General features: G+C 47.6%; 1 protein-coding gene across 4 annotated transcripts; it reads left to right on the top strand.

Annotated features, from left to right (window-relative positions):
• Positions 1-516: 516 nt before the first annotated feature.
• Positions 517-19,203, top strand: LOC115132516 (glucose-6-phosphate 1-dehydrogenase-like). 4 transcript variants are annotated; one of them, XM_029665249.2, is made up of 13 exons: positions 517-602; positions 710-856; positions 2,300-2,337; positions 2,601-2,709; positions 5,839-6,065; positions 9,093-9,251; positions 9,986-10,111; positions 10,389-10,482; positions 10,650-10,836; positions 13,937-14,172; positions 15,430-15,506; positions 16,074-16,166; positions 17,837-19,203. In XM_029665249.2, exons 2-13 carry the CDS (start codon positions 743-745, stop codon positions 17,925-17,927), a joined length of 1,551 nt encoding a protein of 516 aa, XP_029521109.1. In that variant the 5' UTR covers positions 517-602; positions 710-742; the 3' UTR covers positions 17,928-19,203. The 4 variants fall into 4 exon arrangements, with proteins under 4 accessions (XP_029521109.1, XP_029521110.1, XP_029521107.1 ...); XM_029665250.2 differs by having other exon boundaries at positions 523-602; positions 707-856; XM_029665247.2 differs by lacking the exon at positions 517-602 and having other exon boundaries at positions 609-856; positions 17,837-17,902; positions 18,643-19,203.
• Positions 19,204-23,350: the final 4,147 nt, after the last annotated feature.

Genomic DNA, 23,350 nt, shown 5'->3' with positions numbered 1-23,350 from the left:
TGGGAAACACATTTTACATCTTCGGGCCTTTGTAAGAAAGGTGTAACGTTAAAACACTCTTAAGCCTAAATCCGATCGCTATCGGGAAATCAGGCCCTGGTCTGTTGGAATGTGGAGCGTTGTCTTTCATGCCTTGCATCTACCCATTTATTTTTGCACTGACTATGCACATTCATCAGGGCTCTACATACTCATCAGGGCTCTACACACTCATCAGGGCTCTACACACATCAGGGCTCTACACACTCATCAGGGCTCTACACACTCATCAGTGCTCTACACACTCATCAGGACTCTACACACTCATCAGGACTCTACACACTCACTCACATTGACACTCCAACTCACACTCACTTTATTTGTTCACACTTGTATACAATCATCATACTCTGTTTATCATATATCCTGATGCCTAATCACCGTACCCCTATCCATATCACATTGAGACATTCTTCCTTTGCAACAATAGGTGGCAGCAATGCCTTGGTGAATATTTCTGCTATGCAACGATGACAGTTACAATTTGAACCTACCTCACACACACACACACTCCACTGTTATGTTACTGACTGAGCCAGGAGAGAGCTGGACCTGGACCCTTTGTGAGTGAATGAGACAACACGACACGGAGAGTAAGATCACACACAAAGACTTGAGTCCAACATCTTCCTGTTGGTATTGTTGTATGTCTCTTGCTGTCTTTCAGCAGCAGAGGGAACCAAGCTTGACATACAGTATAGAGATGGAGAAGAGTGGTGTTCCTGAGTGTCTCACCCACTCTGAGGTATTGGGTCAGCTGAGAAGAGAGCTGTCCCATTCATCTGACTTCCACATCTTCATCATACTGGGAGCCTCAGTGAGTAATAGTTACCCTGTTTGTGCTCTTCCTTTCATGTTTGGCATGACATTGAGTGACAAGGAGTTGGTATGATAGCACAAACAGACGGGCACTCGGTCTAAGTAGTAGTTGTCCCTCTATGCATGTGTTCATTTTATGGAAACAGTGAACCTTTTCCCTGAGGTATTTTCTGTTCAGTTCTGTTCTACAAGGGCAGAGACATGGGCTACATAGAGCACATTGACAGTCCAATGTGCATACTAGAACACCACGTGTCAGACTGTATGCTACCAGAATACTGCTTCAGTGCTGGAAGTGTTCGAGTGTGATTGTTGGAACACAGCCAATAGCCATAGTTCCACAGTATTTAAAAGGAAGTTACTGACGTGTTGCACTGCTTCCACTGTGGGATACGAGTGGGTTCCTTGTGAGATTTGCATTAAGATCAACCACATGACCTAACGACTCAGTAGTTACGCTACCGACTAGGCTGCTGTGTGAGTTGTTACAGAAACATAGAGTCTTGCTTGTTCTAATTGCCCAACTAGTATATGACTCTCTATATCTAGAGTTCCATCTGGTTCGAAGTCCAAACATGGGGTCAACTAAGTAAGTGTGTGTGTGACTGACTGACTGATGAGAGGTGTGGTGTGTGTGTGGTGTGCGTGTGGTGTGTGTGTGGTGTGCGTGTGGTGTGTGTGTGGTATGCATGTGAGAGAGACTGGGGGAAGAGAGGAGAGGGCTCACACACTGACTGAAATGTGCTGCATCTGGCTTTTCTTTATCTAGCTCTGAAAGAGAGAGATGAGTTTAGGACTTAAAATGTTTGTCCACTTCCGTGAGTTAACTATCTGTCTACCACAAATCACTATCCCCCTTCGCTACATTTGAGTGTGTTAAAAAGTTACTTTTCAGAATGGCTGTGCTGCAGTGTTTGTCTTCCCTTTTTTCAATGTTGTGTTTAAACCTTCATAACAGATTTCACAACACGTGTGTGTCCTCAGGCCCCTACTCCACTACCACATATCTACAACACAAAATCCATGTGTGTGTGTGTATAGTGCGTATGTTATCGTGTGTGTGCGTAGTGCGTATGTTATCGTGTGTGTATGCATGTGTCTGAGCCTATGTTTGTGTTGCTTAACAGTCCCTGCTGATCCATAAGGTGTGTTTAAAAAAAGTTTTTAAAAATCTGATTCTACTGCTTGCATCAGTTACCTGATGTGGAATAGAGTTCCATGTAGTCATGGCTCTATGTGGTACTGTGCGCCTCCCATAGTCTGTTCTGGACTTGGGGACAGTAGATTGTTACTGTGTAGGTTGGAAGTTGAACTGCCTTGTACTGTACCATGTGTTCATAGAAACAGGAAACAAATAAAAACAAGACTAATCAACCATAAGATTCTAGGCACATTTTAGTCTCTCAAATACTTTATTTAACATTTTTATCTATCCATTCAGGGAGATCTTGCCAATAAGAAGATTTATCCTACATTATGGTGAGTGAGTTTCCTGTTTTCTGTTGTCAGATTATGTGCCTGTCGATCTCCACAGTCCCTGAATCATCAGAATGACTGTCCGTAAACAGGTTCAGGTTTGTCATCTCCAGTTTCTACCAATTATGCTAGGAGTTTAGGGGCGGGGGGGGTCAGCTCCTTGACCAGTGTTCTAGGTCATCATGTCTCCAGGGAGCTGACAGAGTGTCCTGTCTTTGTCTCCGTCCCTTTATACTGCATCTCATTGTTCAGTCTGCCTCTTGTAGGTGGCTGTTCAGAGATGAGCTTCTCCCAGAAGAGACACACTTTGTGGGCTTTGCTCGCTCCAAGCTGACTATGGATGACATCAGGACAGCATGTCTGCCACATATGAAGGTAAGGAGTCTTAGTGTAGGCTGAGTGCAGGCAACTCGGTTCTGCTAACTTCTTTTGATCAAAGCCGTTTAGCTTTTGGTAGCTTCACCATTGAAAATCCCATGTGAAACTGCCTTGACTGGATTCCCTCTTTTATGACACTGGTTTGTCAGTGAGGTTTTGCGGGATGTACATAGGGTGACCACATTTAAAATCTCCATTGACAAACATTGGCAGTAGACTGGCCCTACTAAAGAGTTCAGTGACATTCAACGGGGCACCTTTCCAACAAGTCAGTTCATCAAATGTCAGACTTGCTAGAGCTGCCCCGGGCAACTGTATGTGCTGCTATTGTGAAGTGGAAACATCTAGGAGCAACAGCGGCTCAGCTGTGAAGTGGTAGGCCACACAAGCTGATAAACATGGACTTCCAAGTGCTGAAGCATGTAGAGCATAAAAATAATTTTCCCTTGGTTGCTACACTCACTACCGAGTTCCAAACTGCCTCTGGAAGCAACGTCAGCACGATAATTGTTTGTGGGAGCTTCATGAAATGGGTTTACAAAGCAGCCGCACACAAGTCTAAGATCACAATGTCAAGTGTCGGCTGAAGGGGTGTAAAGCTTGCCGCCATTGAACTCTGGAGCAGTGGAAACATGTTCTCTGGAGTGATGAATCACACTTCACCATCTGGCAGTACGACAGACTAATCTGGGTTTGGCAGATTTCAGGAGAACGCTACCTGCCCGAATGCATAGTGCCAACTGTAAAGTTTGGTGAAATCAAATTTTATTTGTCACATACACATGGTTAGCAGATGTTAATGCGAGGGTAGCGAAATGCTTGTGCTTCTAGTTCCGACCATGCAGTAATATCTAACAAGTAATCTAACCTAACAATTTCACAACAACTACCTTATACACACAAGTGTAAAGAAATGAATAAGAATATGTACATAAAAATATATGAATGAGTGATGGCCGCATGGCATAGGTAAGATGCAGTAGATAGAGTACACTATATGTAGGAGGAATAATGGTCTTTCCTGTTTCAGTATGACAATGGCCCCCTGTGCACAAAGCGAGGTCCATACAGAAACGGTTTGTTGAGATTGGTGGACTTGACTGGCCTACACAGAGCCCTGACCTCAACCCCATCGAATGCCTTTGGGATGAATTGGAACACTGACTGCGAGCCAGGCCTAATCGTCCAACATCAGTGCCCAACCTTGCTGAATGGAAGCAAGTCCCTGCAGCAATGTTCCAAAATCTAGTGGAAGTCCTTACCAGAAGAGTGGAGGCTGTTATAGCAGCAAAGGGGAGACCAACTCCATATTAATGCCCATGATTTTGGAATGAGATGTTTGACGAGTAGGTGTCTACATACTTTTGGTCATGTATATACATGATACATGCATTCTGGAGAGAGACACACCATATATTTTCCACACACAATGACGGGTAGGTCGTCATTGTATATAAGAATTTGTTCTTAACTGACTTGCCTAGTTAAAAAAAAAATACTCAAGACACTATCTTAACACATTTATATGCTTTTCACTGACGGCTGCAACTCCATCAACTAGACCTATTACCAGGTGCACTACCCAAATGGGCTTAGGCCTACACACTTCTGATTGAAAACAATAAGCTTTAAACAATAAAATAATAATAAGCTAATGTTCCTCTGTGGCTATGTAATGCTCCCTGGTGAAGTATTTATAATTATTATTAGACATTTATTTAGGAAGGAGTAATTATATAATTTTGGCAAAACATCAATTTACTTTAGGGCAATACAGCATCCTAACAGTGAACTGCGCACCCCACAACTTTCCTTCCTAATTCGCGAGGAAACCAGAGATCTGTACATAATGATGAGACGCTCATGACTCCGCCCTAACAATGGAGTCTTTGTCCCAAAGGCAGGAAGGCAGGCGACAAGCTTAGGTCTACATATTATTCCCATAGAATCGTATTGGGCTTATTCTGGGCAGATTTTGGCGAGAGTGAGCCCCCCCCCTTGGTCCAGACAACATCAGATACATGGTCTACACCTACTGAGACAGAGGGGGCGCTGTTTCACTGTCCAGACTGCATCAGATACATGGTCTACACCTACTGAGACAGAGGGGGCGCTGTTTCACTGTCCAGACTGCATCAGATACATGGTCTACGCCTACTGAGACAGAGGGGGCGCTGTTTCACTGTCAGGATAGCATCAGATACATGGTCTATACATACTGAGACAGAGGGGGGCTGTTTCACTGTCCAGACAACATCAGATACATGGTCTACACCTACTGAGACAGATGGGGCGCTGTTTCACTGTCCGGACAGCATCAGATACATGGTCTATACATACTGAGACAGAGGGGGGCTGTTTCACTGTCCAGACAACATCAGATACATGGTCTATACATACTCAGACAGAGGGGACGCAGTTTCACTGTCCAGACTGCATCAGATACATGGTCTACACCTACTGAGACAGATGGGGCGCTGTTTCACTGTCCAGACAGCATCAGATACATGGTCTACACCTACTGAGACAGAGGGGGCGCTGTTTCACTGTCCAGACTGCATCAGATGAGACAGAGGGGCGCTGTTTCATGGTCTACACCTACTGAGACAGAGGGGCACTGTTTCACTGTCCAGACTGCATCAGATACATGGTCTACACCTACTGAGACAGAGGGGCACTGTTTCACTGTCCAGACTGCATCAGATACATGGTCTACACCTACTGAGACAGAGGGGCACTGTTTCACTGTCCAGACAGCATCAGATACATGGTCTACACCTACTGAGACAGAGGGGGCGCTGTTTCACTGTCCAGACTGCATCAGATACATGGTCTACACCTACTGAGACAGAGGGGGACTGTTTTTCTGCAAGAGACAGGTTGGAATGTCTGACTGAAATCAACCTTTTTTTCCTAAATTAGTGGCGCTGATCAAATGTTGATAAAAATGCAGGACATGATTGTTTCTTTGTGGGAAGGGTGACACAGTTGCAAAATGCACGACTGTCCCGTGCAATCCAGGACATGTGGTTGACCTAGATGTACATGTTCATACTCATTACAATGAAAAGACTATGGATAGGTATTCTGTTGTAATCATTCATGTGTGTACGTGTGTTTTCTCAGGTTGGTGATGGTGAGAGTGAGCGCCTCGCTGCGTTCTTCAGTAGGAACTCTTACCTGAGCGGCAGGTATGATGAGGAGGACTCCTTCTCTGAGCTGAATGCCCACCTGAGCTCCCTGACCACCAGCAGGGGGGCTGACCATGCTAACTGTGTCTTCTACCTGGCACTGCCCCCCAGCGTCTACCATCATGTTAGCAAGAACATCAGAGCCCACTGCATGTGCCGCAAGTCAGTATCTCAAACACACTTGTCAGATCACTCAAGCATATGCATGAACCCACACAGATTTGTTTTTCTATCATTTTACTATTTTCCCTAACCATTAACCGAACCCCCTTAACCGAACCCCAATCCAATAACCCTAACACCTAACTGTAACCCCTAAGCCTAAAATAAGGGGTGCCACTTTGGTTTTAGAAGTGGGGGGACATAACCTGGCGAGTGGTCTGGCTTAGGCATCGAATGCGAATTTCCTGCATTTTTACCAAATCCAATATGCCATCTCTATTTAGAACAAAAAAGTAAGCAAAAATATCCACAGTCATCAAGCTATGTAAGAGATCATTATTAAATATGTTTAAGTGTTTCATAAGACTGAACTAGATCAAAGGTCATTCAATAATAATAATAATAATAATATTGTGTTGCTCTTTTAACTAATAGCGTAACAAATGAACAACTCTTGAAAAAAGACAGACTTGATTGTTTTTAATAAGACATCCTCTATATAACATTTCAGCCAGACCGACCAGCCAGCCCGAGCCGCTTGCAAGCCCGAACCCCACCAGTCTAGTGAATAACTCAACTCTCTCCCAACACAAGTTAATTCCCAGCTCCCTCTTTTAAAACAATGTTGTTCCCAAGGCAAGGTTTTGGAACAAAAAAACACATACGCCTTAAATGTACATGAACACACAGAACCAGAAAGTATAGTGTTGTGTACTGACTGTATACAGTCCTGCTGGATGCCTGCAGGTCCAGATCATTGCAGCACGGTCTGTGGGCGGGAGCAGACGGTCAGACGACTTTTGGATGAAAATATAGTATTTTTGTTGTCCCACAGATGATTTGGAAACTGTCCTCTTTCTGCTTTGTATGTGTTAGCCTAACTATTGTACGCACATATTGTCTTCGCATTATTCACATACTGCTTCAACTTCAGTAGCCTCCCTCTCCTAGTTGGGCGTGAGAGTTCAACTGCGCCTAGTATGTGTGGTCTCACTGAATTAGAGAAGGCTGCCTACATGGGTGGAGAATCACGTGGCAGTTAACTTAAATACGATTAGACTGTAGTTGACTACAGTCTGTAAATAAGTATTGATAATGGAAAGACGTGGAGGGTGCTCAACCAACGAGTCGAAGTGCAATCAAAAAATGTAGTCATCACTGAAAAGGCACAATGCACATAGGCTAGGCTGCAATGGGGAGTAAGCATTATGCCTTTTCCATTTTCAATAATTGATTACCCATTTATTTGTCTCTGCCTGCAAATTGTCTTCCTAAAAGGTCCTATAGGCTTATGCAAAACGTTAAGTGTCGCTGTCATCATTCTTGCTGCTGCAAATTCAGTAGCTATACTTGTGCGATTAGGTGCATGTGTGGTCTCAATTAAAGAGTAGAGCAGGCTACAGCCTGTGCATGGGTGCAGAAGCACAGGGCAGTTCTTTCCAAGGAAATATACTTCCTAAATAGGCCTATGATCAGTCTATAGTTTACTACATTGCCTACAAAGGCCTAAATATTGATCACCCATATTTCTCTGTCTGAAAACCCTTCCACTCCCAAACGTAGGCTATAAAAATGGCACAAGAGAAAGTAAAAGTCTCTCCAACTCTGCTCTCTTCAATCTACATCTAGCATATTGGCTGATCTAGCCCAGTAATACATATAGTCTAATATAAGGGCCATGTCAGAATCTCTGGTAATTTAACCTATTTCTAAAGTTATTTTTGCACATTTGATATTGCCTATAGTGCTCAACATTTCTGGGACCAAGTGAGCTGCGTCACATACGCCTAGAAACAAACTTTGCGGAACTGTGGTTGGGTTTTGTGATCAGTTCTTGTGGGAGTCAGACAGAAAGCCAGCAGGTGCGGTATGAAAAGCTGCAGGTGCTGGCAGGAGTGGGATGAAGAAATCGGTCCTGTGCAGACCTCTACTGTGCACAATGACAGTGAAGCCTGGAATGTTATAGCTGTAATACTGTGTCAGTGTGAAAAGTAGGGACTTAGCAAGGGAAACAAATCAATAACGTTACATTGCCATACTGGCTAATAAAAACTCACATTGTACTGAAAAAACAACACAATATCAATCTTCTATTGTTTGGTCGATGGTTTCATCATTTGATTCAGGTCTAGTGTGATTGAGGCAAAAAAGAATAGCTATCGCTGGCCAACTTTTGGCAGCTGTCTTGCCAACTGTACATCAACTGACGAAAGTTGATTTACCAAGTTCATTTACCTCTGTTGAAATGGGACAAAACAATGGCTACAAAAGGTGTCCATACAAACAACTGCTGTCAGATAGTACTAATAGCCACCTCATATCACTATCTGACAGATAACTAGAGACTAGAGCTGAACTGACTGTGGTAGCTGCTCACTAGCGTAGCTTGTTCAATTCACCTCGGCCGAGAGGGGATAAAACATTAGCTAAAGTTAACAATTCAGTCACAATACTAGCTCAGCACTGCGAATAAATATTGGTCCCCCCCCACCATTAAGTTAAACAGCAGTTATCTTGCCAACTACATCAGTCTACTAAAGAGTAGCCCGTTTCTGTTCTGCTTTCTTTTACAACTCGGTTAAAGAGCACAACATGTACACACTGAACTATGCTCAACTCTCCCGTGCTGTTCCAGCCAGCCTTCCAGAACCTTTGCCTTCACACAGCCTGTCAGCCCCATCTGTGGCGTCTGCGCGGTCCTAAATCCAGCCGACTGTTCACTCACAACAGCCTACCCTACCGCTCTGAGGCATCCGCATTGTACTAAAGCACCATTTTTCTTCTTTTTGTATCACATTTTAATTATAAAACTGGGGGGGAATACAATTTCAGAATGCCCCCCAGTCCCCAGTGAAAGTTGCGCCCCTGCCTAAAATAGCCTTCTTCCTTGTGGGGAATTGGGTAATGTTCCCACTAGTCTGAATTTCTGGTACCCGCAAGGATAGAAAACCCATAAACACACATGCGCAAACACACTCACACATCCCTGTACCAAACTGTAAAGTGGTCTCTGTCTCTGTGTGTTAGAGGTTGGAGCAGGGTGATCGTGGAGAAGCCATTTGGTCGTGACTTGCAGAGTTCTCAGGAGCTGTCGTCCCACTTCTCCTCCCTGTTCAGAGAAGACCAGATCTACCGCATAGACCACTACCTGGGCAAGGAGATGGTGCAGAACCTCATGGTCCTCAGGTACAGAGATGGTGTTAGAACCTCATGGTCCTCAGGTACAGAGATGGTGATAGAACCTCATGGTCCTCAGGTACAGAGATGGTGTTAGAACCTCATAGTCCACAGGTACAGAGATGGTGTTAGATCCTCATAGTCCTCAGGTACAGAGATGGTGTTAGAACCTCATTGTCCTCAGGTACATAGATGGTGTTAGAACCTCATTGTCCTCAGGTGGTGTTAGTTAGAACCTCATTGTCCTCAGGTACATAGATGGTGTTAGAACCTCATTGTCCTCAGGTACAGAGATGGTGTTAGAACCTCATTGTCCTCAGGTACAGAGATGGTGTTAGAACCTCATTGTCCTCAGGTACAGAGATGGTGTTAGAACCTCATTGTCCTCAGGTACAGAGATGGTGTTAGAACCTCATGGTCCTCAGGTACAGAGATGGTGTTAGAACCTCATCGTCCTCAGGTACAGAGATGGTGTTAGAACCTCATCGTCCTCAGGTACAGATTGAGTCCTGATCCCAGGAGACAGTACATTTACAGATTTGAAATCTTCCTTGTTCATGAAGTACTGTACAGTATCAATCAAAATGAAGCCGATGCTTTTGTCCAAAGCGATTTACTTTGAAGTGTGTTCATACAGGTTAGGTATGAGTGTGTGATCCCTGTGGAAACTGAAAGAACCTTGGCTTGCTATGTTCTTACTGTTTACCATTGTGTTTTGATCCTGTCCTCTGTCTGTCCATCAGGTTTGGGAACCGTATCTTTGGTCCTATCTGGAACAGGAACAGCGTGGCCTGTGTGGTTCTAACCTTTAAAGAACCATTCGGTACACAGGGACGCGGAGGATACTTTGATGACTTTGGCATCATCCGGTGAGGAAGAGCGGCATTTGCAACAGGCTGGCATGTCATGCCAAAGTATAAATCACTGGAAAACTTTGATCAACTGTTTTCAGATGTTCATGTGGTTCTCTTATTCTATGGCAATGTAGTGGAATATAGCTTTTTCTATTATTTCTCTTTCTTGTTGCATTGTGGGAAGGGCCCATAAGTAAGAATTGTATTCTAAGTCTACACCTGTAATTTGCAAAGCATGTGACAAATAATTGAGTTGTTCAGTTCCATGGGTTTGTGATATTTCCTGCTTTAGTGATGTCATGCAGAACCACCTCCTCCAGATGCTCTCTCTGGTTGCCATGGAGAAGCCTGCCTCCACCAGCCCTGATGACGTGAGAGATGAGAAGGTGCATCACCAACCAGTGTTCGACTTTGATCAGTGTTCCACTTAGGGTCAGGAGTTTTCCCATGGACATGCTGACCAGGACAAACTCTGGGCACACTTTTTACACTTGTGACATAAAACTATATGACCATTCCCTCTGTCTTCTAAATGTGTGTGTGTGAATCCTAGGTGAAGGTGTTGAAATGCATCGCTCCAGTGCCTCGGTCTGATGTGGTGCTGGGTCAGTACATAGGGGACCCTGAGGGGGAGGGCCATGCCAGACTGGGTTACCTAGATGACCCCACCGTGCCCAACGGCTCCCAGACGCCTACCTTCGCCACCTCTGTGCTCTACGTACAGAATGAGAGATGGGATGGTGAGGACCGACGGCCATCTTGGATTCTGGCAAACTCTTTTCCTCCTATGTCCTTTATCTAGACATGTTGACAGATTTCGACGTATCTTCCAGACTCATCTGCTCATATTGTCAGCCTGATACTATGCATTCCTCACAATCCTGAACTCTCCCTCTCTTATCTAGTTATTCTGTTACTTCCCAACTCCTCTTGTTTGACTCCAGCTGCACAGGAACGTCGATCATTACTCTCATACACACTCTCTCTCCTCCCTTCTCATACACACTCGCTCTCCTCCCTTCTCATCTACCCTCTCTCTCTCCTCCCTTCTCATCTACCCTCTCTCTCTCCTCCCTTCTCATCTACCCTCTCTCTCTCCTCCCTTCTCATCCCTCTCTCTCTCTCCTCCTTCTCATCTACCTCCCTTCTCTCTCTCTCTCCCTTCTCATCTACGCTCTCTCTCTCTCCTCCCTTCTCATCTCGCTCTCCTCCCTTCTCATCTCCCATCTTCTCATCTCATCTACTCTCTCTCCTCCCTTCTCATCTCTCTCTCTCCCCTTCTCATCTACCTCTCTCTCCTCCTTCTCATCTACCCTCTCTCTCCTCCTTCTCATCTACCCCTTCTCATCTCTCATCTACCCTCTCTCTCCTCCTCATCCCTCTCTCTACCTTCTCTCTCTCTCCTCCTCCTTCATACCCTCTCTACTCCTCCCTTCTCATCTCTCTCTCTCCTCCCTTCTCACACACTCTCTCTCCTCCCTTCTACTCTCTCCTCCTTCTTCATCTACGCTCTCATCTCCCTTCTCATCTACCCTCTCTCCTCCCCTTCTCATCTACCTCTCTCTCTCCTCCCTTCTCATCTACCTCTCTCTCTCCTCCCTTCTCATCTACCCTCTCTCTCCTCCCTTCTCATCTACCTCTCTCTCTCATCTACGCTCTCTCCTCCCTTCTCATCATCTACCCTCTCTCTCCTCCCTTCTCTATCTCATCTACCTCTCTCTCTCCTCCCTTCTCATCTACCCTCTCTCTCCTCCCTTCATCTACCCTCTCTCTCCTCCCTTCTCATCTACCCTCTCCCTCTCATCTCTCTCCTCCCCTTCTCATCTACGCTCTCTCTCTCCTCCCCTTCTCATCTACGCTCCTCCTCTCTCTCCCTTCTCATCTACATACTCTCTCTCCCCTTCTCATCTACTTCTCTCCTCCCTCATCTCCCTCTCTCATCTCTCTCCTCCCTTCTCATCTACCCTCTCTCTCTCCTCCCTTCTCATCTACACTCTCTCTCCTCCCTTCTCTCTCTCTCTCCTCCCTTCTCATACGCTCCTCTCTCCTCCTTCATACACACTCTCTCTCCTCCCTTCTCACTCTCTCTCTCCTCCTTCTCCCTCCTCCCTTCTCATACACCCTCTCTCTCCTCCCTTCTCATCTACGCTCTCTCTCCTCCCTTTCATCATCTACCTCTCCTCCCTTCTCCTCCCTTCTCATCTCATCGCTCTCTCTCTCCTCCCTTCTCATCTACCCTCTCTCTCCTCCCTTCTCATCTACCCTCTCTCTCCTCCCTTCTCATCTACGCTCTCTCTCTCCTCCCTTCTCTCCTCTCTCTTCATCACCTCTCTCTCCTCCCTTCTCATACATACTCGCCTCCTCCCTCATCTACGCTCTCTCTCTCCTCCCTTCTCATCTACCCTCTCTCTCTCCTCCCTTCTCATCTACCCTCTCTCTCTCCTCCCTTCTCATCTACACCTCTCTCTCTCCTCCCTTCTCATCTACCTCTCTACCCTTCTCATCTACTCTCTCTCCCCTTCTCATCTACCCTCTCTCTCCCTTCATCTCTCCTCCTCTCATCTACGCTCTCTCTCCTCCCCTTCTCATCTACCCTCTCTCTCCTCCCTTCTCATCTCTCTCCTCCCTTCTCATCTACCTCTCTCTCTCCTCCTCTCTCTCTCATCTACCTCTCTCTCTCCTCCTTCTCTTCTCCTCCCTTCTCATCTACTCTCTCTCTCCTCCCTTCTCATCTACGCTCTCTCTCTCCTCCCTTCTCATCACACCTCTCTCTCTCTCCTCCCTTCTCATCATACTCTCTCTCCTCCCTCTCATTTACCTCTCTCTCCTCTTCTCATCTACCCTCTCTCTCTCCTCCCTTCTCATCTACCTCTCTCTCTCCTCCCTTCTCATCTACCCTCTCTCTCCTCCCTTCTCATCTACCCTCTCTCTCTCCTCCCTTCTCATCTACGCTCTCTCTCTCCTCCCTTCTCATCTACGCTCTCTCTCTCCTCCCTTCTCATACACACTCTCTCTCCTCCCTTCTCATACATACTCGCTCTCCTCCCTTCATTTACGCTCTCTCTCTCCTCCCTTCTCATCTACCCTCTCTCTCTCCTCCCTTCTCATCTACGCTCTCTCTCCTCCCTTCTCATCTACGCTCTCTCTCTCCTCCCTTCTCATACACTCTCTCTCTCCTCCCTTCTCATACACACTCTCTCTCCTCCCTTCTCATACGCTCTCTCTCTCCTCCCTTCTCATCTACCCTCTCTCTCTCCTCCCTTCTCATACACACTCTCTCTCTCCTCCCTTCTCATACACACTCTCTCTCCTCCCTTCTCATCTACGCTCTCTCTCTCCTCCCTTCTCATCTACCCTCTCTCTCCTCCCTTCTCATCTACGCTCTCTCTCTCCTCCCTTCTCATACACACTCTCTCCTCCCTTCTCATCACCTCTCTCTCCTTCTCACACACTCCTTCTCGCCTCTCCTTCTCATCTACCCTCTCTCTCTCCTCCCTTCTCATCGACCCTCTCTCTCTCCTCCCTTCTCATCTACCCTCTCTCTCTCCTCCCTTCTCATCGACCCTCTCTCTCTCCTCCCTTCTCATCTACCCTCTCGCTCTCCTCCCTTCTCATCTACCCTCTCTCTCTCCTCCCTTCTCATCTACGCTCTCTCTCTCCTCCCTTCATCTATGCTCTCTCTCTCCTCCCTTCTCATCTACCCTCTCTCTCTCCTCCCTTCTCATCTACGCTCTCTCTCTCCTCCCTTCTCATACACACTCTCTCTATTCTTTGTCGCTCTCCCATCCACCCACCCATCCCTCTCTCCCCTCATCCATCCACCCATCCCTCACCCCGTAGGTGTTCCGTTCGTCCTGCGTTGCGGTAAGGCACTCAACGAGCGTAAGGCGGAAGTGCGTCTCCAGTTCACGGATGTTCCAGGGGACATCTTTAATGAGCAGTGCCAGAGGAATGAGCTGGTGGTGAGGGTACAGCCTGATGAGGCCATCTACCTCAAGATGATGACCAAGAAGCCTGGAGCCTACTTCAGCCCTGAGGAGACTGAACTGGACCTTACCTACAGGAGCAGATACAAGGTAAGATACACACACACACATGTATATGTATGTAAGTATGTATATAATGTGTGTATATATGTGTGTACACTACCATTCAAAAGTTTAGAGTCACTTAGAAATGTCTTGTTTCTGAAAGAAAAGCCCTTTTTTGTTCTGATTAAAGAAGCAATAAAACTGGCCTTTACACTAGTTGAATATCTGGAGCATCAGCATTTCTGGATTTGATTACAGGCTCAAAATGGCCAGAAACAAATACCTTTCCTGTGAGAAATAGACTTTCTCTTCACAACTTTCTTGTAAGAACCAGATGCCTCACATGTCCTCAACTGGCAGCTTCATTAAATAGTACCCGCAAAACACCAGTCTCAACGTCAACAGTGAAGAGGGATGCAAAGAAAAAGTCACATCTCAGACTGGCCAATAAAAATAAAAGATTAAGATGGGCAAAAGAACACAGACACTGGACAGAGGAACTCTGCTTAGAAGGCCAGCATCCCAGAGTCGCCTCTTCACTGTTGACGTTGAGACTGGTGTTTTGCGGGTACTATTTAATGAAGCTGCCAGTTGAGGACTTGTGAGGTGTATGTTTCTCAAACTTGACACTCTAATGTACTTGTCCTCTTGCACAGTTGTGCACCGGGGCCTCCCTCTCCTCTTTCTATTCTGGTTAGAGCCAGTTTGCTAGCTGTTCTGTGAAGGGAGTAACACAGTGTTGTACGAGATCTTCAGTTTCTTGGTAATGTCTTGCATGGAATAGCCTTCATTCCTCAGAACAAGAATAGACTGACGAGTTTCAGAAGAAAGGTCTTTGTTTCTGGCCATTTTGAGCCTGTAATCGAACCCACAAATGCTCAACTAGCCTAAAGAAGGCCCGTTTAATTGCTTCTTTAATCAGAACAACAGTTTTTAGCTGTGCTAACATAATTGCAAAAGGGTTTTCTAATGATCAATTAGCCTTTTAAAATGATAAACTTCGATTAGCTAACACAACGTGCCATTGGAACACAGGAGTGATGGTTGCTGATAATGGGCCTCTGTACGCCTATGTAGATAGTTCATTAAAATTAATCCGTTTCCAGCTACAATAGTCATTTATAACATTAACAATGTTTACACTGCATTTCTGATCAATTTGATGTTATTTTAATGGAAAGCAAATGTGCTTTTCTTTCAAAAACAAGGACATTTCTAAGTGACCCCAAACTTCTGAATGTGTGTGTGTGTGTGTGTGTGTGTGTGGAATAAATAACAACTCGTCTTGTGTTCTCGCTACAGGACGTGAAGCTCCCTGATGCATATGAGCGTCTGATTCTGGATGTGTTCTGTGGGAATCCGATGCACTTTGTCCGCAGGTCTGTCTTTGACTGCCACTATCCCACCCGCTTAAATTTAACATTTCAAATGTAATTTTCACATCAGCAGTTGCCACAAAGTGCTTCTGCAGGAACCCAGCCTAAAACCCCAGTGCAGATGTAGAAGCATGTTGGCTAGGAAAAACTCCCTAGAAAGGCAGGAACCTAGGAAGAAAACTAGAGAGGAACCAGGCTCCGAGGGGTGGCGATGTGCACACTGACATGTCTGCCTCTGTCTCTTACCCTGTCTGTCACCACACTATTTCTGACCCATATCTATGGGCTGTAATCTACACTGATAATCTCTCATGTATGGAAGGAACATTTCTATCAGACCTGATTTATGTGACAATATATATAAGGGATAAACGCCCAGTTCATTTTTCCAAGGTTAAATGTACACAACGGAGGCGTTTATACCACAGTTGCCAAAGAAAACAATAGTAAAGAACACATTTTAATGTCCATTCTAGAACGGCCTTCTAGCCAATCAGAAACAAATATTCACCAACGCTGTGGTATAAATCATAACATTGCTCCTGTTTCCTGGTCCTTTTCCTCTCCCAGTGATGAGCTGCGAGAAGCCTGGAGGATCTTCACTCCCCTCCTCCATCACATAGAGGGAGAGAAAACACCTCCTATCCCTTACACCTATGGAAGGTAAGTAATACTACTAATCCTACCTTACTTTCATCACATCGCATGTCCACCTAACCCTCCTCCACCCTCTATCTGTCCCTGTTCCTCCTCCTCTACCCTCTATCTGTCCCTGTTCTTCCTCCTCTACCCTCTATCTGTCCCTGTTCCTCCTCCTCTACCCTCTATCTGTCCTTGTCCCTCCTCCACCCTCTATCTGTCCCTGTCCCTCCTCCACCCTCTATCTGTCCTTGTCCCTCCTCCACCCTCTATCTGTCCCTGTTCCTCCTCCTCTACCCTCTATCTGTCCCTGTTCCTCCTCCTCTACCCTCTATCTGTCCCTGTTCCTCCTCCTCTACCCACTATCTGTCCCTGTTCCGCCTCCTCTACCCTCTATCTGTCCCTGTTCCTCCTCCTCTACCCTCTATCTGTCCCTGTTCCTCCTCCTCTACCCTCTATCTGTCCCTGTTCCTCCTCCTCTACCCTCTATCTGTCCCTGTTCCTCCTCCTCTACCCTCTATCTGTCCCTGTTCCTCCTCCTCTACCCTCTATCTGTCCCTGTTCCTCCTCCTCTACCCTCTATCTGTCCCTGTTCCTCCTCCACCCTCTATCTGTCCCTGTTCCTCCTCCTCTACCCTCTATCTGTCACTGTTCCTCCTCCTCTACCCTCTATCTGTCCCTGTTCCTCCTCCTCTACCCTCTATCTGTCACTGTTCCTCCTCCTCTACCCTCTATCTGTCCCTGTTCCTCCTCCTCTACCCTCTATCTGTCCCTGTTCCTCCTCCTCTACCCTCTATCTGTCCCTGTTCCTCCTCCTCTACCCTCTATCTGTCCCTGTCCCTCCTCCACCCTCTATCTGTCCTTGTCCCTCCTCCACCCTCTATCTGTCCTTGTCCCTCCTCCACCCTCTTATCTGTCCTTGTCCCTCCTCCACCCTCTATCTGTCCCTGTCCCTCCTCCACCCTCTCTGTCCCTGTCCCTCCTCCACCCTCTTTGTCCCTGTCCCTCCTTTACCCTCTATCTGTCCCTGTCCCTCCTCCACCCTCTATCTGTCCTTGTCCCTCCTCCACCCTCTATCTGTCCCTGTCCCTCCTCCACCCTCTCTGTCCCTGTCCTCCTCCACCCTCTCTGTCCCTGTCCCTCCTCCACCCTCTCTGTCCCTGTCCCTCCTCCACCCTCTCTGTCCCTGTCCCTCCTCCACCCTCTATCTGTCCCTGTCCCTCCTCCACCCTCTCTGTCCCTGTCCCTCCTCCACCCTCTATCTGTCCCTGTCCCTCCTCCACCCTCTCTGTCCCTGTCCCTCCTCCACCCTCTATCTGTCCTTGTCCCTCCTCCACCCTCTATCTGTCCCTGTTCCTCCTCCACCCTCTATCTGTCCCTGTTCCTCCTCCTCTACCCTCTATCTGTCCCTGTTCCTCCTCCTCCACCCTCTCTGTCCCTGTCCCTCCTCCTCTACCCTCTATCTGTCCCTGTTCCTCCTCCTCTACCCTCTATCTGTCCCTGTTCCTCCTCCTCTACCCTCTATCTGTCCCTGTTCCTCCTCCTCTACCCTCTATCTGTCACTGTTCCTCCTCCTCTACCCTCTATCTGTCCCTGTTCCTCCTCCTCTACCCTCTATCTGTCCCTGTTCCTCCTCCTCTACCCTCTATCTGTCCCTGTCCCTCCTCCACCCTCTATCTGTCCCTGTTCCTCAGTCGTGGACCAAATGAAGCGGATGAGCTCGTGAGGAGGGTGGGATTCCGCTACGAGGGAACATACAAGTGGGTCAACCCCCACACTGCATGACACAAGAAAAGTGTGAAAGTTCCCTTGTGTTTGCTACTCTCGACTCTTTCCAGATGCTTATTTAAGTCATACTGCATGAAAGAAAACGTTATATTCTGCATTTCTCACAATCCTGATATTCCCTTGTCTCCTATTTGAGTTGGCATGGTATCCTACTGTATGTGCCGTAGCCAACTTGTCATTTGGGCACGTGTTCGGCATGACAACGACCACAGTGGAGTTGGTTAAAACACAAACCGTTCTGAACTACCAGGCGACAAATCAGTATTATGAACAACACTTCTGAACTTGATTAATGCACTGTTTGATTACAGCATCACTATCCAGATTGATTGTGACAAAATAAATCATGATAATTTATTGACTTCACTGTTTGATTGATTGACAATGTAAATTCCTGTGAGACTGTCGTCTATAAGGCATTGAGCAGCCTGAAGGGAGGAGGGAAGGTAAGAACCTCTTTACTATCTTCTTAAATCTAAGCTCGTGAAAATCACTGACTTACAAAATAAATGATCCTACTGGGATAATCAACTAAAAACCTCCAAAATATTATAAACTTTCTCAACCTGACTAATTATATTTCCATCTACGTCAGCACATTCCTGTGTATCACTCAGTCCTAGCCTGGTCTGGTCTGGTCTGATCTGGGCCTAATTTAAGTTGCTCCGCTAGACTGGCTGTTGACTGATGTTTCCTGTTTCTCTCCCTCCAGGTATATGTCCCAGTTCTGAGCATGCTGTCACTCCATAGCCCACAGACTGTTACTGCTGGGAGGAAGCAGAATGAATGAAAGATCAAAAATGTGTCTCTGTATACATTGGGTGTGCTCGTTTTACATCGCCTGGTTCCCCGGGTGGGTGAAAATGTCACCAAGACAAATGGAATCGTCTAAAATGTACAACAGGTGACGCAAAACAAATGTCCCCAATGACAATAGCTGATTCATAAAATTGCACTGTATGCTTGGATCAACTCTGTCACTGTGGTTTTGAGAAGAGTTTGAGAATGGTCTCAATGTTCAAGAACAACAGGTTTGTCCTACTCTCTTCTATACTCACGAGATAAAAGTGTGTCTCTTGCCCTCTGGGAGGAAACGTCAGTTCTGTCATAAATAATAAATGATGTATAAGCTCAAAATTCTGCATAATAATAAGGTGTCTGTTTATTATGTGCAACATTTTCATAAATGCAAATCAGTAGCTGAAATAAACATACACATTTACAGGTGAAAATACCATAAGCTACTGACATCAAGTCATATCAAGCTGTATCATTGTTTGTAGAAAAATATGATATATTGGGTGTAAAAAAAAAAACATTAATTAAGAACACCTTCCTAATATTGAGTTGCGCCTCCCCCTTTCCCTCAGAACCCGACTCAATTGGTCGGGGCATGGTCTCTACAAGGTGGCTAAAGCGTTCCACAGGGATGCTGGCCCATGTTGACTCCAATGCTTCCCACAGTTGTGTCAAGTTGGCTGGATGTCCTTTGGGTGGTGGACCATTCTTTATACACTCGGGAAACTGCGTGAAAAACCCAGCAGCATTGCCGTTCTTGACACAAACCGGTGCGCCTAAGGCCTACCACCATACCCCGTTCAAAGGCACTGACATATTTTGTCTTGCCCATTCACCCTCTGAATGGCACACAGACAATCCACGTCTCATTTGTCTCGAGGCTTAAAAATCCTTCTTTAACCTGACTCCTCCCCTTCATCTACACTGATTTTAAGTGGATTTAACAAGTGACATCAATAAGGAATCATAACTTTCACCTGGATTCACCTGTCATGAAAAGTGCAGGGGTTCTTAATGTTTTGAACACTCAGTGTACATTCCTTGAATTACCTCAAACCTCCATCTAAAGACTTGTCAAAATATTCAGGAATGATTTGGTTAAGAGAGAAAGCAGATGAAGTGAAATGGAAGGCTCTTTTGGGTAGTGTGTTACGTTCAGTCACACCTACTTCCAAAGTCATTCATGACCGTTGTCCCACTAACTTGTATGTTGACCCTACTGTTAGTTACAGTAGCCATTTCATCAGGTATGTAAAATGTAAGGCTCTGTTTGGTTATTCTGTTGATAGTCACAGGTCAGAAAAATAAGTATTTCCACAGCCTACATGAGGTTCGTACAGTAATACAGCCTTCTTTGGTTATGATACATCTCAGTATCACAGTAAGGCTCCGTTCACTCTATAAAAAAAACTACACCAGAGAGAGAGAGCCATTTCATTGGTCCTAGCTGGCAGAATTATTGATTATAATCATGTTTTCTTTTCTGGCATTATTTTTCTCTGAAAGTAGTGTGAACGGACCCTACCACCTCCCTCAGTCAGTAGTGTGAACGGACCCTACCTCCTCCTCCCTCAGTCAGTAGTGTGAACGGACCCTACCACCTCCCTCAGTCAGTAGTGTGAACGGACCCTACCTCTGCCTCCCTCAGTCAGTAGTGTGAACGGACCCTACCTCTGCCTCCCTCAGTCAGTAGTGTGAACGGACCCTACCTCTGCCTCCCTCAGTCAGTAGTGTGAACGGACCCTACCTCCGCCTCCCTCAGTCAGTAGTGTGAACGGACCCTACCTCCGCCTCCCTCAGTCAGTAGTGTGAACGGACCCTACCACCTCCCTCAGTCAGTAGTGTGAACGGACCCTACCACGGCCTCCCTCAGTCAGTAGTGTGAACGGACCCTACCACCTCCCTCAGTCAGTAGTGTGAAAGGACCCTACCACGGCCTCCCTCAGTCAGTAGTGTGAACGGACCCTACCTCCGCCTCCCTCAGTCAGTAGTGTGAACGGACCCTACCACCTCCCTCAGTCAGTAGTGTGAACGGACCATACCACGGCCTCCCTCAGTCAGTAGTGTGAACGGACCCTACCTCCGCCTCCCTCAGTCAGTAGTGTGAACGGACCCTACCTCCACCTCCCTCAGTCAGTAGTGTGAACGGACCCTACCACCTCCCTCAGTCAGTAGTGTGAACGGACCCTACCTCCGCCTCCCTCAGTCAGTAGTGTGAACGGACCCTACCTCTGCCTCCCTCAGTCAGTAGTGTGAACGGACCCTACCTCCGCCTCCCTCAGTCAGTAGTGTGAACGGACCCTACCACCTCCCTCAGTCAGTAGTGTGAACGGACCCTACCTCTGCCTCCCTCAGTCAGTAGTGTGAACGGACCCTACCACCTCCCTCAGTCAGTAGTGTGAACGGACCTACCACGGCCTCCCTCAGTCACGGACCCTACCACCTCCCTCAGTCAGTAGTGTGAAAGGACCGTGCCTCCACCTCCCTCAGTCAGTAGTGTGAAAGGACCCTACCACGGCCTCCCTCAGTCAGTAGTGTGAACGGACCCTACCACGGCCTCCCTCAGTCAGTAGTGTGAACGGACCCTACCTCCTCCTCCCTCAGTCAGTAGTGTGAACGGACCCTACCGCCTCCCTCAGTCAGTAGTGTGAACGGACCCTACCTCCGCCTCCCTCAGTCAGTAGTGTGAACGGACCCTACTACCTCCCTCAGTCAGTAGTGTGAACGGACCCTACCTCCTCCTCCCTCAGTCAGTAGTGTGAACGGACCCTACCACCTCCCTCAGTCAGTAGTGTGAACGGACCCTACCACGGCCTCCCTCAGTCAGTAGTGTGAACGGACCGTAACTCCACCTCCCTCAGTCAGTAGTGTGAAAGGACCGTACCTCCACCTCCCTCAGTCAGTAGTGTGAAAGGACCCTACCACGGCCTCCCTCAGTCAGTAGTGTGAACGGACCCTACCACGGCCTCCCTCAGTCAGTAGTGTGAACGGACCCTACCTCCGCCTCCCTCAGTCAGTAGTGTGAACGGACCCTACCGCCTCCCTCAGTCAGTAGTGTGAACGGACCCTACCTCCGCCTCCCTCAGTCAGTAGTGTGAACGGACCCTACCTCCGCCTCCCTCAGTCAGTAGTGTGAACGGACCCTACTACCTCCCTCAGTCAGTAGTGTGAACGGACCCTACCTCCTCCTCCCTCAGTCAGTAGTGTGAACGGACCCTACCACCTCCCTCAGTCAGTAGTTTGAACGGACCCTACCTCTGCCTCCCTCAGTCAGTAGTGTGAACGGACCCTACCTCTGCCTCCCTCAGTCAGTAGTGTGAACGGACCCTACCTCTGCCTCCCTCAGTCAGTAGTGTGAACGGACCCTACCTCCGCCTCCCTCAGTCAGTAGTGTGAACGGACCCTACCTCCGCCTCCCTCAGTCAGTAGTGTGAACGGACCCTACCACCTCCCTCAGTCAGTAGTGTGAACGGACCCTACCACGGCCTCCCTCAGTCAGTAGTGTGAACGGACCCTACCACCTCCCTCAGTCAGTAGTGTGAAAGGACCGTATCTCCACCTCCCTCAGTCAGTAGTGTGAAAGGACCCTACCTCCGCCTCCCTCAGTCAGTAGTGTGAACAGACCCTACCACCTCCATCAGTCAGTAGTGTGAACGGACCATACCACGGCCTCCCTCAGTCAGTAGTGTGAACGGACCCTACCACCTCCCTCAGTCAGTAGTGTGAAAGGACCCTACCACGGCCTCCCTCAGTCAGTAGTGTGAACGGACCCTACCTCTGCCTCCCTCAGTCAGTAGTGTGAACGGACCCTACCTCCCTCAGTCAGTAGTGTGAACGGACCCTACCACCACCTCCCTCAGTCAGTAGTGTGAAAGAACCCTACCACCACCTCCCTCAGTCAGTAGTGTGAAAGAACCCTACCTCCGCCTCCCTCAGTCAGCAGTGTGAGCGGACCCTACCACGGCCTCCCTCAGTCAGTATTGTGAAAGGACCCTACCTCCGCCTCCCTCAGTCAGTAGTGTGAACGGGACCCTACCACGGCCTCCCTCAGTCAGTAGTGTGAACGGACCCTACCACCTCCCTCAGTCAGTAGTGTGAACGGACCCTACCACCTCCCTCAGTCAGTAGTGTGAACGGACCCTACCTCCCTCAGTCAGTAGTGTGAACGGACCCTACCTCCCTCAGTCAGTAGTGTGAACGGACCCTACCTCCACCTCCCTCAGTCAGTAGTGTGAACGGACCCTACCACCTCCCTCAGTCAGTAGTGTGAACGGACCCTACCTCTGCCTCCCTCAGTCAGTAGTGTGAACGGACCCTACCACCTCCCTCAGTCAGTAGTGTGAACGGACCCTACCACGGCCTCCCTCAGTCAGTAGTGTGAACGGACCCTACCACCTCCCTCAGTCAGTAGTGTGAAAGGACCGTACCTCCACCTCCCTCAGTCAGTAGTGTGAAAGGACCCTACCACGGCCTCCCTCAGTCAGTAGTGTGAACGGACCCTACCACGGTCTCCCTCAGTCAGTAGTGTGAACGGACCCTACCTCCTCCTCCCTCAGTCAGTAGTGTGAACGGACCCTACCGCCTCCCTCAGTCAGTAGTGTGAACGGACCCTACCTCCGCCT

Source organism: Oncorhynchus nerka, linkage group LG7 (genome assembly GCF_034236695.1).
Source record: "Oncorhynchus nerka isolate Pitt River linkage group LG7, Oner_Uvic_2.0, whole genome shotgun sequence".
NCBI lineage: Eukaryota > Metazoa > Chordata > Actinopteri > Salmoniformes > Salmonidae > Oncorhynchus > Oncorhynchus nerka.
This window is presented reverse-complemented; position numbering and strand designations above follow the sequence as displayed.

Coding starts and splice junctions, on each gene's coding strand:
- LOC115132516 (XM_029665246.2), top strand. CDS start 611: ATGAGACAACACGACACGGAGAGTAAGATCACACACAAAGACTTGAGT. Junction 2,338..2,600: donor AAGATTTATCCTACATTATG/GTGAGTGAGTTT, acceptor TGCCTCTTGTAG/GTGGCTGTTCAGAGATGAGC. Junction 15,507..16,073: donor CCGATGCACTTTGTCCGCAG/GTCTGTCTTTGA, acceptor TTCCTCTCCCAG/TGATGAGCTGCGAGAAGCCT.